General features: G+C 36.2%; 3 protein-coding genes across 6 annotated transcripts in view; 1 reads left to right on the top strand and 2 right to left on the bottom strand.

Moving 5' to 3' along the window:
- LOC130992114 (nucleolar complex-associated protein 2) overlaps nt 1-15,368 on the bottom strand; it is an 884,658-nt gene that overhangs the window by 371,188 nt on the left and 498,102 nt on the right. The gene's annotated exons all lie outside the window — the stretch shown is intronic.
- On the bottom strand, nt 599-6,105 carry LOC130992134 (NADPH:adrenodoxin oxidoreductase, mitochondrial). Of its 2 annotated transcripts, none has more exons than XM_057916655.1 (13): nt 5,905-6,105; nt 5,625-5,729; nt 5,192-5,305; nt 5,046-5,099; nt 4,827-4,943; nt 3,995-4,104; nt 3,836-3,909; nt 3,413-3,474; nt 3,089-3,284; nt 2,083-2,161; nt 1,720-1,787; nt 1,256-1,401; nt 599-1,119 (listed from the first exon to the last, which is right to left on the bottom strand). In XM_057916655.1, exons 1-13 carry the CDS (start codon nt 6,019-6,021, stop codon nt 892-894), a joined length of 1,470 nt encoding a protein of 489 aa, XP_057772638.1. In that variant the 5' UTR covers nt 6,022-6,105; the 3' UTR covers nt 599-891. The 2 variants fall into 2 exon arrangements, with proteins under 2 accessions (XP_057772638.1, XP_057772639.1); XM_057916656.1 differs by having other exon boundaries at nt 2,083-2,152.
- Nucleotides 8,054-12,404, top strand: LOC130992145 (serine/threonine-protein kinase STY13-like). 3 transcript variants are annotated; one of them, XM_057916673.1, is made up of 6 exons: nt 8,054-8,777; nt 10,637-10,758; nt 11,064-11,260; nt 11,373-11,547; nt 11,724-11,858; nt 11,924-12,404. In XM_057916673.1, the coding sequence occupies exons 1-6, from the start codon at nt 8,471-8,473 to the stop codon at nt 12,128-12,130; spliced, it is 1,143 nt and encodes a 380-aa protein (XP_057772656.1). In that variant the 5' UTR covers nt 8,054-8,470; the 3' UTR covers nt 12,131-12,404. The 3 variants fall into 3 exon arrangements, with proteins under 3 accessions (XP_057772656.1, XP_057772655.1, XP_057772657.1); XM_057916674.1 differs by having other exon boundaries at nt 8,203-9,329; XM_057916672.1 differs by having other exon boundaries at nt 8,185-8,777; nt 11,373-12,404.

Here is a 15,368-nt window from a genome sequence, read left to right as displayed (position 1 = left end):
GTTCACTTTGAAAATACTGAATAGTGCAACTTAAAACAAAAAAAAAAAAAAAGCTAGATCTGGCTAAAAAAGTTAGTTTCTCAATTTCATATTCATATTAAATTGATGTGGTACGAAAACACTCTCCCCAAATGTATGAGTTAATTGCATTAGCAAAACCGTTCACATGAGTTGATACGAGAAAAATGTGTTCAAATAATTGATCATTGATTTGGACATCAGAAACGCAAATTCTAAAAATGAAAACAAAATATGAGTGTGACACTTAGGAAACAAAATCCAATTTCTCTATTATTACATACCTACACCAACCCTTGCAAATAATTTAAGCCGATATTAATTTTATTTCATTTATCTTTCTCGGAGAAGTGGCTCTAGTGAGATTGAAAACTTAGTTAAGATGCATGGTTGAAACTGAATCTTATACTATTTATTTCCCCCCAAAATTTTAGTTACTTTGTATTAAATTGAGTAAGAAATAATTCTATATGAGGGGATAATAATACTTTGCATTCAGACCATCCAAATCGTCCAATTATTCTCTGCACTTTACAATCTAAAACATAGATACTTTCAGCTGCTATAAAACATTAACAAATTGTTTGAAAAGAATAATTCAATAATCGAAGGCAATAACATACAGCAAAAGGTCCAATTTGCAATCAACCTAGTACATATTTAAAAGGTGGGCGGTACCTAAATAACCCAAGGCATCAAGTCACCAAAGGCAGCTAAGCTAAGACTTCCTCATTGAAAATTAAGATGATTTTTTCCCACTTGTTTTTTATTTTATAAATTCCAAAAATCTTCGTTCAAGTCAAAGTCTTTCATCATAAACTAAGTTTTATCTTTATTTTCAAATTTGGCATGTATTCTGCATTAGAAACTACCTCAACCGCAGGCAACTTCCAGTAGCTCCTCCCATGTTGTAAGTTTTTCTCTAGGTTTGTTCTTCAAACCTCCACGCCTCCTCTCTTCGCAGTCGATTTTTCCCCAGCCATCAAATGGGACTACTCTGGTGTTCCTACTGTTTAACACTTGCCTGAGACCTTCTCTTCCTGGCTTTGTCGAGGCAGACGCTAAAACTCCTCTATTTATGTCGTCTGAGATGCACGAGAGCTGCAAAAGAGGTTATTGTTTTAGAATGTAAACGCGAGAATAGTAAAATGCATCCTCGAAGATGGCTCAACTCGACTCATCATCGTTTCATAGAAAAGATAAATGAGTAATCATCAAGTTTCTCTTATATACTCACAGTTTCTTCAGCACAGTGAAGGTTTGTACCAATGATCCCGGTTGGTCCTCTCTTCAACCACCCACACACGTATAAGCCTGTCTCGTATTTCAAATGATCATGTGAAGCATCAGCTAGTACACGCCCTCCAGCATTTGGAACAATACCTAGACAAGTAACCGGAAAAAGTATTAGAAGCAGCAATAACTATCATTTGCACGTGAAACCCACAATTAATTAAGAAGACAAGAGAGAGCAATTATTATTATTTTTTTTTTATTTTTTTTTATATAAATTACACAAGTAAATAAAGAAATTTAAAGACCGCACGACGGTGGACTCGAACCTAGGACCTCCGGCTTTGGGCATTAACCACCTACCGCTAGGCCAAGAGAAAGCAAATTTGAAATCTAAGAATATGCAGCTCTTTTAAACCCCAACTCCCTACATTTCCAAACTTTCGACGATATAAATCTTGACCAGACCTTTGTAGTTATTGAAGGGCAACCCATCCACAGCGACAGATTTGTAACCAATGCTCTTCAAAGCTAACCTACAAAACAAGAGTGGAATCTATCAACACTTGTTTGAAAGTCCGCCTTCTTATTAAGGAAAATGGAAAAGCTTGATTGACCAAGCTCGTATATGTAAGCAGTACAACTTTCTATACATTATGTTCTTCACCATTGACAGACAGCAATAAAATAACCATGTCAAGCTTGTAAGCAACCAGCAATCATTTCAGATACACGTCATTCAGGTACATGAAATAATAATTAGAAATATGCCATACAATCACAAAAAAGGGACAAGAGGAAAGGACATGTATTGAACTTCAGAGAACTTGCCCGCATGATATGTCCTCGTACACTCCTGTGCCCACTGCAACCTGCTTCACTATGTCATTGTCTCCAACATCTTTAAAAGCTTGTAAAATTTAGACAAGATACAACATCAAAATTTGAACTCCCAACTGGACTTCAATAGATCTTTTAACAGGAAAGGAACAGAAGACATACTGCTTATTTAAGAATTTACTTCCGATTCATATACAAATATCTAGACATCAGAAAAGAAATAGAGATTTCCCCAAATAAAGAAAGTAATTCCAAAACTTTGAACATGAACAGTACCAAAATGAAAGTAGTGAGAGTTTTCAGCATTGCGCATATATCAACTGATTCAGCCCCCAATACCAAACAACTGTGTAAAATTTGACAAACATTCTTTTCTGGCATGACTATAGTAATCTATCAAAACTTCGTAATTTTTATGTTTTACCAAACTTTTGTTCATAATACTTTACCAATTGAGCTTCACAAAAGATGCACTTTGAGACCTCAATTGCTAAGTGTATCAAAATTTTCACTGGAATGTTTATGAGCACACATAGTATAAAATTTCAAAAATATGGACTTCTAGGTGCCAAACTGCAAATTGTTCAAAGTTTAGATTGAAAAGTTCAAGCAGCAAAGTGCAACTAAATTCAAAATTCGTATGAGTTTTTGTAACTATCCATTTTCCTAAAAAAAAATGTATGTGAAAAAAAATTAAAATTAATAAAATAATAGAAAAATAACAGCTCATAGCCATCTTTTCCTCCATTAAATATTTCTTGGTCCATCAACAACACAACAATAAATCATACATTTTTTCTCCTCCCCTTCTTCAAAAAGATAACTCTTGGTTCAATACACCATACATTTTACAATGCTCAGGTAAGCGATTACTTAGTATCTTCCATGCTTGGTGCTCATATAGTGAACAAAATAAAAGGCATAAGGGTTGAGAATGAAATGAAGAATAGAGATTCTGTACAATTGTCCTACTGCAGATTTAAGTTGGCATTATTACCACTAAGTGCAGTCTTCTCAAGCCGAATGCCACCAACATGACCACTTCTGTCATCTGACTCGAGAAACCTGTCAGGTTTGCGGAAGAAGAGAAAGTGCAGTTCGCGCTGACTGGCAACAGGAGCAGACCCTCGCGTGACTGCCTTTGAGAGCAATTCATGTACCCGCCTCCTGATCCTGCTATTCTTCATTTCTATCTTTGCCCAAGCAAGCAAGATATAAGGAACAAGGAATCAGTCCTCTGAACAAATGAAAAAATTTGTCTGCAAAGGACACTCCTGGAAGATGGCATCTGAGTGGTAGTTAATGTCATGAGTAAATATACCTCATCGGTTGGTGTTGTAACTAGATCAGCTTCTTTGATATAGACACCCAAATCCTTGATTCCTGCAAAAAGAGTAAGCTCAATCAGTATTCTTTTTCTGTTTGATTTTACTGAATAGCATGGGTACCTCTCAATTATGGGATGTGAATGAAAATATCAGCCTTAATATAAACAGACCATAGGTGCAAAACACAAATTTGAACTGTCACAGCTGACATTTACAAGCCCATACAATTGAGAAAAGCTGAATAAAGGTAGATCACCATATGGAAGAATCATTGACTCACCAGTTCTGAGTTAAACATGACAATAAGTATAGTCAATTTTAAGATTTAGAACACAAGGGCAGCTGACTGCATATAAGGCAAAATGATACAAGATAATCCTATTACCTATATCCTATAGAATGGAAAGAACTATTACCCAAAATTTCTCGTAGTTCTTTTGCAGTACAGGCTGCTTGTACTGGTCCACGTCTTCCAACTAAGAAAACTTTCCTGAGAATTGTAGTTGTTAACCAAGCAGAACATCTACAGATGCACTGGACCTCATTTCCATAATATCTTGTAGCATATAACAAACCTGATAGAGCTCTCTTCTAGAGCAGCCAATGCATGGGAGGCAATATCTGTTCTTGCCAATTCCTCGGTTGGCCGTAAAAGAATTCGAGCAACATCAAGAGCCACATTTCCCTAAAGCAAACACGATATGCAGTAAATGCAATTGCTTTCTGAGATCAGAAGATATCAACAACTTCAAAGTTATAAAGCTAGGACCTACATAAGATGTTACATACTAGTCCATCATACTTTTTGTTTTGATAAATGAATAATTACATAAGTAAATTTAAAGACCGCGCCACGGTGGACTCGAATCCAAGACCTTCGGTCGTAGGCATTAACCACTCTACCGCTAGGCCAACACACACACACCTAGTTCAACATACTTTTTTCTTCTTATATCTTCCACTGCATATGAATAAGCAATAGTATCTATTAACAAATTCAAATGAGGGTATATTTCACTATTGAAATTAGAATAAGGATGTGACAACACTAGCTCACACTCAGTACATTTCAAGGTTATAGTCTACAAACACAAAACTCACAGTTCTTCAACTCTCATCTAGAACTCCCAGTCAAACCAAAAGGCACCAGCACTTCAGAGTGGAGGAATTAAACTTTCTCAGGTCAAACTCTACCACTAGAGCGCACAAGCTTTCTGCAACCTAAATCTGGTCAATCTGAGCAAGTCTGTAACTACCATCCATTATGAATCACAACATCCTATGTTCCCTAATTCAAGCAGTTTCTGTCAGTCCCTCCTCGAGTGAGCAGCTACATGCTGTCAGCATGTGAATTTGTACAATTTGATCAGAATTAGTGGATAAAACGCATCAACAACTCAAAGATACCTGACCAAGAATAACAGCAGTATCACTGCTTTTCAAATCTGGAGAAAGACTCCTGCAGTCTGGATGCCCGTTATACCACCAAACAAATTCTCTCGCAGCATATATACCAGCCAACTCCTGCATTCAAAGAAAATACTAAAATGCTGAGTACAAAATCTTAATTACAGAAATTTCCACAGTAGAAATGCCATAATGGCATTATAAAACTTTTTTACAGACCTCCTTTGGAATGCCAAGAGATCTGTCACTTTCAGCGCCATAGGCAAGCACCACCTGCCACAGCACAAACGGAAATTATCAGGACTAAACAGAAACAAGAAAATAACTAATCTTTTCGACAACCTTCAGCAGACCTAGTATCTTACAGCATTATACAAGTCACGCAGCTCCGGCAATGTCACAGAGGATCCAAGGGACACATTTCCGAAGAAAGAACAACGTTCATTTTGTGCAACACGTGAGAATTGATTGATCACTACCTACAGCAATTTTTCCAAACAACTTATTCTATGAGTAAATATACGAAGGCTGAAAAGGCATAAACAATAATTATGTTTCGATCAATGGATTCACTTGTCAGAAGAACAACACAAAAATAACCACCACAAGCAATCAAATAATAAGTACAAAAAAGCAGCATTCGTCCAAATAACGTATTTTGATCATATCCCACTTAGGATACTACACATAAATCCCATTAAAATACTTTCAACTACATAATCTGAAATACAACATTAGTACTCAGACCTCATTTTCTACAAACAAGCAATTCTATATTAAATTAAATAAATAAATAACCTTTGTTTCAGGATGGTCCGGCGCGACGCCGGACCGAACCAATCCGAAGGGAGTTGGCAGCCGATCGATTATATCAACTTCAATTCTTTCATGCGCCTTCAAAAGCTACAAAAATTCAAGAATTCAATAAACACATTACAGCTCAGATGAACTCTGCAGCTAAAGATTCAGCTATATCCTTAATTTCACGTAAATGAATCAAGGTATTGATTTATATATATAAAAAAAAAGTAGAATTTAAAGAAAAGAATCATGGTGGTTTTTTTCAACTTCTGCATACCTTCTCAGCTGTGTAAAACCCCGCAGGCCCACTACCTACTACACATATGCGCAAAGGGGACGAAGAGATTGTCGAAAAGCTTCTTGCAATCCATCTGATTTTTACAAAACTCGTCATTTTCAGCGAATAAATAGATTGGAACTTCAAACTAGCGTTGTTTTTGCTGGAGGAGGTTCTACAAATTTTCAAGAAAAATCGCTCGTCTTGGAGAGAAAATAAGGGGAAAAAGATATTCGAAGTTTGTGGGTTTGGGCCATTAAAGCCCAAAAGCAATTGAATTAGGCCCATATCATTAGTTTTCAGATTTCTATCAAATTTAATCTTTTTAAATTATTACACCCTGTCACACTATAAGTGACTCAAAACTTTTTAGCATAAAAATTAAAGAGAAGGTGAAATAGTTAAAAATGGTAGGACCTACACTTTTTTAAGAGTTAAATTTTTTATTTATAATCTAAAATGAAATACATATTACTTTAAGTGGGATGAAGAGAGTATATTTTTTTAGACACTATAGAAAACTATTAATTGATTTTCAGGTTCTTATATCAAGAAAATATTTTTTTCACCATATGATGACACACGGAGTGTTCTATAGACAAATTTCTTTGTAGAATTTTCATCGTACATAAATTTTTTTGTGCGGTCATCCGCATGATACAGACTACTTATATATTTTAATAAGGTACTAGTAAGTATTTTAATAAAATAATTATAATATACTATTAGAATGAATATATGAAGAATTTGTGTTGTGCTATCGTTGGCATAAAAGACTCATCCTTGTCTTTTTTGTTAAAATTACAAAATTGTATTAGTATTTTGGAGTGTTTGATTAAATTTATTTTTAAAAACTTATCAATTCTTGAAAAATTAGGCTCGTTATTTTTCTTGGACGTCCCACTAGAATAGATTCGTTTTTCATTTTGAATAAAAAAATGTATTTAATTAGTGTGTACCACATCACTTTTCTTATAAAAAAAAAATAAATTTTTTAATCTCAGTGTCCAAAAAAAATGATCCTATTAAATTGAGACCGAGGGAGTAAGAAATAATACGAAACACACGATTCTTTATAAATTAAAAGTCAAAAATATTATACTGATTTGAGAGATTCAGCATACCCCCTCTGAAAGTGGTATACGTCATACAAATTTTAATTAGAATTATTATTAACTTTATATAATCTTAATAAATTGTACCAAACAACATATTATATTTTACAGATATTTTTATGCATTATACCAAATATAATATTAATATGATATAATAAAAAATATCTCAATCAAACGTATTACACTTTATCCTATATCGCGTACCAAACGAATTCGTAATATACTTTAGAGAAAATTGCACGTAAATACACATACTTTGCTTAAAATTCATTTTTGACGCGAAGTTAGGATTTTACAAAAAAATACACCAACTTTATAAGTTGTTCAATTTTGACGCCTGTTTCATTTTCTCCAAATTTTAAATTGACGTGGCGCCTACGTGGCGAGCCGGCACATGCCTTTTAATTCGTCGGACAAATAACAAAACGATGTCATTCTCTTTGAGATGAAATGGTGTCGTTTTACAAACTTTTTAATAACTCACATGAACCCTAATTTTACATTCATTATCTTCAACTGTGTCGAGCTTTCATCCCCTCTTCAAAAACGGCAAATTTAGCTATTCAATTCAACTGTGCAACTGTGGAAACCTAACTTCTTCGTCATGTCCTCTTCTTCTGCATCGTTTTCATTTGGATCCAAAGGTGACGAGATTACATATCGGTGCAACAAACCTACGAAGGTGGAGAGCAACTTGTGATGAATGAAGTGGTGAATTAACCTAATTTCAATATAATTAACAAAACGACGTCGTTTTGTCTTGTTCGAAACACCGCCATTTTATTTAACTCTAAGAAAACGTTGTCGTTTTATTTCCACGCGGGATATTTTGTTTGACAAGTAGGCACCATATCATTTTTCTCGATCACCGAAAATGAAACCAGCATCAAAATTGAACAATTTATAAAATTAGTGTATTTTTTTTATAAAATCCTAACTTCGCGTCAAAAATGAATTTTGAGCAAAGATAGTGTATTTACATACAATTTTCCCAATACTTTATTATATACACAAATTAAAATCACACGAGATTCTGTGCATGATTTCAGTCGCTTACGCTCCTACTCGTATAGTTGGTGCATTGATTTGTCGAATTCTCAAATTCAAACAAACATAATAATAATAATGTTTGGTCTGATGAAAATACAATTGGCCAGCGTGCACGGAACTATGAAAAGTCAAAGTTTAGATAAATACTGAAAAATGTAATACTACTTGGAAGAGTGTTGTTTGTTGTGTTCAGGCAATTCCATGTGCCCACATCTCACCTTTACATACACATACAATCTTCCTACCTTCACCTCCAAACCAATTAATTGCTCCTTCTCTTATTCTCACCCTGCTCCCTCTAACTCAATCCAACAAAATACATACAGGTGTTTCTGTACGTATATCACGCTATTCTGGTGAAAAAAAGACAAACTTGAACACACCCAGTGGGAAGGAAAAAGATGGAGAAAAGCAGCGATGGGTTTGTTCGAGCGGATCAGATCGATTTGAAGAGCTTGGATGAGCAGCTGGAGAGGCATTTGAACAGGGCGTGGACAATGGAGAAGAACAAGAGGAAGAATCAAGAAGATTACTCCACTGCCACCACCACCTCCGCCGCCGTCGCCCCCGCCACCACCACCACCGCCTCCCGAAGGCAGAGGCAGGAGTGGGAGATTGACCCCTCCAAGCTCATCATCAAGAGTGTCATCGCGCGTGGCACTTTTGGTACTGTTCACCGCGGCGTCTACGACGGCCAGGATGTCGCCGGTCAGTCACCGCCATATCCCTTTTTCCCAACTTTTTCTTTTTTTAGCTTCTAAACTTTACTTCTTCTTTTTTAATTTCATTTTTTTTTTCTATTTCGAATAATGTTTTTGTCATTTTGCGTGGTGTTTGCTACTTTTGTCAATCCTTTCAATGCATGTCCATTCCCTTCTGGCCCTACCATTATTTTTTTCAACTCTTGATGAATAATGCCTAAAATGGATTCTTGGTTTCATTTTCGTTTGTAGTGATAGTCTGATTGAATTTAGGTCTTTTTAAAAAAAGCTACTTTTTGTGCATAAGATTTGATATACTATTAGTTTATTGATGACTGAATAAACTATAGTAGTAGAAGGGCCTTTACAATTTGATAAATCATAGTATATGAATATAGTTGGCCTTTCTGATAAGCCTAGTTTTAATGCTTCATGCCTGTTTCCTGGGGTGGTTGTGTGGGGTGGGTGGGGGTGGGGTTTGGAGGTTGTAGACTAGAAAAATCAATGCCTTCTTATGGAGTCCGTGACTCATGGCACGGGTTTGGATTGAATTGTGAAGGTGACTGCAATAACTTAGGCTGGTATTATTGAAACTTTCTTGTGATTCAATCAGTTTTATAAAGTTTCCAACTTGCGTTGACGATGAAGATTACTGAGATGCAAGCACTTTTAGTGATGATCTGACATAGGCTTTTTGTAATTATGGTGGTGCAAAGAATCAATGAAAATCTAACCTTACCTCAAATGTAGGTTTTTTCTGCTTGGATGTTGTTATTCTGTAGGATTTAGGGATGTAATATTTGACCTCAAAAGTCGGCTGTCACGAAACCTCTGAGAAAGATAAACATCACTTGCTTGTGCTGGTCCCCATTCGAAGTCTTCAAGAATGTGTGGCTTTTAGTTCACCCTTTTCGGTATTATTCATTTAGCTTCATGGCACTCTGATCATACTTTATGGTATTGACTAGTTGAATGATTATTGGTTTACTTAAAAGAGAAAAGGGATCAAATCTGCCTGCGGTGAAGACCAAAATTAAGTGGAGGTGCCAACTCCTGATAAGGGTGCATAATTTTAACTAGAAAGTCCTGATGAGCTAGGACCAGTGCCACAAAAAGAAAAAGAAAAACAAAACAAGTAGCTTTAGCAAGCTAGTGGTGGTCGTTAAGGTTGATGACGACAACCTTCTTGAATCGGCCCACGGAAGTTATGTGGTCTATAGTATTTGGAGAATATGTCAAAACCACTTTCTTATTTACTTGCATACGTTTATACCCTCCTAATGACAGAATCACATTGTTGTAATTTGAACAAAAGAACTTTAGAAAAAAGGGAAGAAATTATACCGGTGAAAGATTGATACGACAAAATTCATATATAACATATTCAACAAGAAAATCAGTCGAGAACAAGTTCACAGTAAGTATCACATGATCATTGACTTGTAGCAAAAAGATATACCCTGCTTGAGATTAGTGTATATGAGATAGACCTGACTAAGGGACAACATAGACCGAAATATGGTGAAGCGACTGATCCTTGATCCTTCTGAAACCATGAAGGACTGGTTAGCCTGATTGTGTCGGGGAATTATCTTACACTATTTCAGCTGACAAGAATCCACATATAAATCAACTGAGACTGAACTAAATTGATATAACATTCAACAAACTATCCACAACCTAGTGGAGTTTCTTGAATGTTATTGGTGGATGAGTTTAGAGTTATTTTTGCAGTCTGGACTTGTGAGTTAATTCCTTACAATTAGATGGTTTGTCACTGCTAGTCGTTGCCCCATTTGATTATTAGTGTATTTTGAATTTGTTTTCCTTATCGTTAACATCTTGGTAGCTTCTTTTGATCCTCAGTTAAACTGTTGGACTGGGGAGAAGAGGGCCACAGGACAGAAGCTGAAATACAAGCCCTAAGGGCAGCATTTACTCAAGAAGTTGTCGTGTGGCACAAACTTGATCATCCTAATGTAACAAAGGTAAATATTTCTTTATTGCTATGCTCTTAATTTAAATGGGCTGAACAATGATCGATTGATTAAAATTTTCAAAGTAGCACTACAGTGACTAGGTACCTAGTTTGCCTTGTTATCCCATATTCCAATAGCACATTTGCTTTCGCTATGGTAGTAATAGTATTACATTGCAAAGATTTTCATTTTGATTAACTGGCCCATCATTTTGAGAAACCTTTGTAGTTGTATATTATCTGATTGTTGTTATTTCCCACGTTTAGAGTAACTCTTCCTGCATTGTTCTAACATTGATCTAAACTCGTTTGCAGTTTATAGGGGCAACAATGGGTGCTACAGATCTTAACATTCAAACTGAAAATGGTCATATAGGCATGCCTAGTAATATATGTTGTGTGGTTGTGGAGTATCTTCCAGGAGGTGCCTTGAAATCTTACCTCATAAAGAATAGGAGAAAGAAGCTAGCTTTTAAAGTAGTCGTGCAGATGGCACTTGATCTTGCTAGGGGGTACGTGCATCTGGATTCGCAGCTTTTCCCTTATTACTAGCTAGTTACTTTGCTAAGAAGTGTGGCATGTGTATTGATGTAAACAATGGTTTGTTTTTTTTGAATTTTGCAGGCTAAGCTACCTTCATTCTCAGAAGATTGTTCACCGAGATGTGAAGACAGAAAATATGCTTTTAGACAAGACGCGTACGGTTAAAATTGCAGATTTTGGTGTTGCTCGTGTTGAAGCCTCAAATCCTAATGACATGACAGGGGAGACCGGCACACTTGGTTACATGGCTCCAGAGGTATTATTCTATTGTTTAGTAGTCATTTTTTCAGTCATATATTTAGTTAATCATTTATTGGTTCATCTCCTGTTTTGGTGCAATGATCATTTCACACTTTCTCTCTTATCTGTAATGATAAAGCTAAGATCGAGCTTAAAAGACAATGAATTACGTGGTTTCTATATAATTTGCAGGTTCTCAATGGAAATCCTTACAACAGGAAATGCGACGTGTACAGTTTTGGGATTTGTTTATGGGAGATATATTGTTGCGATATGCCATATCCCGATCTTAGTTTCTCGGAGGTTACCTCAGCAGTCGTTCGCCAGGTATATATCTGCTTTCCAAGAACTCGTTTTACACTCGTGTTATCCTAAACACGTTTTCTCTACAGAACTTGCGACCGGAGATACCCAGATGTTGTCCTAGCTCACTTGCCAACGTGATGAAGCGATGTTGGGATGCTAATCCTGACAAGAGACCGGAAATGGATGAGGTGGTTGCCATGTTGGAGGCTATCGACACATCTAAAGGCGGAGGGATGATTACTAACGATCAACCACAAACTTGTTTATGTTTTCGGAAGCATCGTGGCCCTTAAAAGTATATGAACCCACCACACTTCCTTGATTATTAATGACCTACCACAAGCTTGTCTCTGTTTTTGAAAGTATGGTGGCCCTTAAACTACATGAACCCATCACGTATGGAAAACATTCTCGACTCGATTATGCACAGAGAATAGAAAATTCCTAATCAAAAATGACAACGATTGTTTTTATTAAGGCTGTCAGGGATTTGGAGCATTTTCTCTTGTAATGGTGGTGTTGTAAAGTTTCCCAAATATCATTATTAATCGATTTGATCTTGGTTTTTTTTTTTGTTCTAGAAGGTTTCTTATATAACCTTATGCAACAAAAAGAAATAGCCTAATATTCACTGTGTTAATGTTGTTAAAAAATAATTTTACTATCGTGGCATATATGTGATAGTTAATTAAAATAGTGGAAAAATAAATTTATATTTTCTATAAAAATAAAATTAATGAATTACTTATGTTAAAATAACTCTAATTAATATAATATTGTTAAAATAAAAATAAATTCATTTTATAAGTTGGACACGTATCAACTAGATGAACAATATCTTAACAATATATATATATATATATATATATATATATATATATATATAATAGTTTTATACTAGGGTTAATTGCCGCTAAATTCAAAAGCTTTTTAAAAATTCGTGATATTCTCACCAACTTCAAAATCGGCCTACAAATACATGAATTGAGAATCCGTTCTTAATGTTCCCAAAATTATTAACTCCGGCGAGATGAGGTGGCAATCACTGATTATGTGTCAAATACATGGAAATTAGGTATTGCATGTCATTTTTTAATTTTTTTAATAATCTTATTTTAATAAAATATAATAATTTATTAATAAATTAATTTACAAAAAAAAAACAAAAAAAAAACCTACCCCATCTCTCATCCCTCTCCTCGATCTGCCGGAACAAGGCCACCCCGACCACCACCTCCCCAAACCCCCAGCGCCACCTTTCTGAAAACGCCACCCCGACCACCACCTCCCAAACACAGCAGCCGAAGCCCAAACCCCCTTCGCCACCTCCTGAGTTGCCGCCGCCAAAATCAAAGAAGAAGACCTAGGGCACGACGATGAGGAGGGAGCGATTTAGGCGATAGGGAGGCTGCGTGAATTGGTGGTGTCTAATTTTGAGGAGAGAGGCGGTCAAAATCGAAAGGAGAAAGGTGAAGGTGGTCAGTGGCTGTCTTATTTGCAGAGGGAAGAAGGAGGGTGGCCGGAAAACGAGGGAGGCGGTGGCTTAGTGCGGTGGTGTCTGATTTGGGTCCTAGGGCACGGCGAGGAGTGAGAGTCTAATTTGGGGGTGGCGATTTGCAGATGGCGGTCGTCCTAGGGTAAGGCGAGGAGTGAGAGTCTGATTTGCAGATGGTGGCAGCGATTTAGGGAGGAGTGCGATGCTGGGCGTGGCTTCGAGTCCAGTGATTTCTTCGAGACGAGTGCGATCCTCTGTTGTCCACCACCGGCGATCTGGTTGTGGAGGGAGCAACGGCGGTGGCGGGGTGAGGCCACAGACCTGGTTCTGGTGAGGGGTAACGGCGGTGGCGGCGATTTCAGCAGCTCCATTTTTTTATTTTTTTTCTTCTTTTAGTTGGAAATCAAAACGACGTCGTATTGTTTTAAAAGAAACGACGTCGTTTTCTTGCACCGCCGACTATGCCACGCTGTATTTACGGTAGTCCACGTCACCTTCAATTTGGGGGTATTTTTTGATTTTGGGAACATTAAGAACGGATTCTCAATTCATGTATTTGTAGGCCGATTTTGAAGTTGGTGAGAATATCACGAATTTTTAAAAAGCTTTTGAATTTAGCGGCAATTAACCCTTTATACTATTTAATAAATATAGAGTTTAATTTAAAAAATTTGAATTTTGATAAAATAATAATCTCTCCGTCCATGAAAAAACTTGCGAAGAGGGAGTGACACGGGTTTTAAGAAAATGTTGTTGAGTGTATTTAGAGTGGTGAAAAAGTGTTATAATTAGCATTGATAGTGATAAAAACTGAAATGTAAGGATAAATGGAGTATTATAAGTGGTGATGTATAGTCCAAAAATAGATATGAAGTTTTTTTGTGGACGTTCAAAACATAAAAATAGAAAGTTTTTTCATGGACGGAGGGAGTAATAAATACAACCTACCAACAATTATCATAAAATAAAGGGTTAAGTAGCAAATACACCCCTATGACGTTTAGCCCCTATACTCGACATTGGATCAATCAAGCCTCTGATGTCCCAATTTCAGTGTAATTAAACCCTCCCCTAACGCCCGTTAAACTCTGTTAAGTAATTAACGATGAAGTAATTGTCGTTGAGCTCGAGTACATCCAAGAACGGCAACCGGAAAAACCCCACTAGAATTGTGCCATTGAGGTAGTCCGGCAATCCGAGTTGCTACCTTGCGCCTTGGGGGATGGACAATGCCTATCACACTCGTCCGCGCGCGGTAAGAGGGAGAAGCATGCAGGGCATTTTCTGATGAGTTTGGTTCACAATGTAATGGTTCAAAATAGAAATAAGGAGTTTGGTTCACAATGTAATGCATCACTTTTGATAGCACAAGTTTTACTAAAATATTAAATGAGTGTATTGAAAGTTGAAAAAGTGATTTATTTTATTAAGTATAAAATAAGAATAAGAAATAAGGAGTTAATAGTGGGATAGTGTCCAAAAATGACAAATGCACTCTCGTGGAACATCCCAAAATAGAAATAAAGGCACACTCTTATAGACGGAAGGAGTACTAAATATATTTAATTACTAATTAGTTTTCAAAAACTGAAATATCAATGTTGGTTTAATTTCTATCCATTTCATTTTTCTTTCATTAATTTAGAATTAAACATGACACAATCCTCTCAATGAATTTGTTTGGGAATCTCATTGCCACCCTAGCCGCCATGTACAAAAAGTTCGAATCATATTCTATTATCATGTTTCATAATTTACATATTTTATTAACTTAAATACGACATATACAATATAATACACACCCAAATAACACAAACTACCACATAACCGAGGTTCATCATTCCAATCAAAACATGATAAGCCATGAGTATTGCCATGTTCTTGATAGAGAGATTGTACTGTCCATCAATGAATAGGTTTTCATTAGCTCAGCACACAATAGTTAAAGTGATAAAACAAAATTGGAACATCATAGGAAATCCAACTATATATATCTTTCTAAGGTTTCAACACATCACTAAAACCGATTCTAGCTT

This window comes from Salvia miltiorrhiza, chromosome 7, assembly GCF_028751815.1.
Source record: "Salvia miltiorrhiza cultivar Shanhuang (shh) chromosome 7, IMPLAD_Smil_shh, whole genome shotgun sequence".
In the NCBI taxonomy this organism is placed as follows: Eukaryota; Viridiplantae; Streptophyta; class Magnoliopsida; order Lamiales; family Lamiaceae; genus Salvia; species Salvia miltiorrhiza.
The sequence above is the reverse complement of the archived record's forward strand: the minus strand, read 5'-3'. Positions and strand labels throughout refer to the sequence as shown.

Bases quoted from the DNA above. Each gene is read 5' to 3' on its own strand.
- LOC130992145 (XM_057916672.1), top strand. From the start codon at position 8,471: ATGGAGAAAAGCAGCGATGGGTTTGTTCGAGCGGATCAGATCGATTTG. The intron at 8,778-10,636 runs GTCAGTCACCGC...TTTGATCCTCAG, and splicing joins CGACGGCCAGGATGTCGCCG to TTAAACTGTTGGACTGGGGA. The intron at 11,261-11,372 runs GTACGTGCATCT...TGAATTTTGCAG, and splicing joins GCACTTGATCTTGCTAGGGG to GCTAAGCTACCTTCATTCTC.
- LOC130992134 (XM_057916655.1), bottom strand. From the start codon at position 6,021: ATGACGAGTTTTGTAAAAATCAGATGGATTGCAAGAAGCTTTTCGACA. The intron at 5,730-5,904 runs GTATGCAGAAGT...GAATTTTTGTAG, and splicing joins GGTTTTACACAGCTGAGAAG to CTTTTGAAGGCGCATGAAAG. The intron at 2,162-3,088 runs GTAATAATGCCA...AAATTTTACAAG, and splicing joins TGAGAAGACTGCACTTAGTG to CTTTTAAAGATGTTGGAGAC.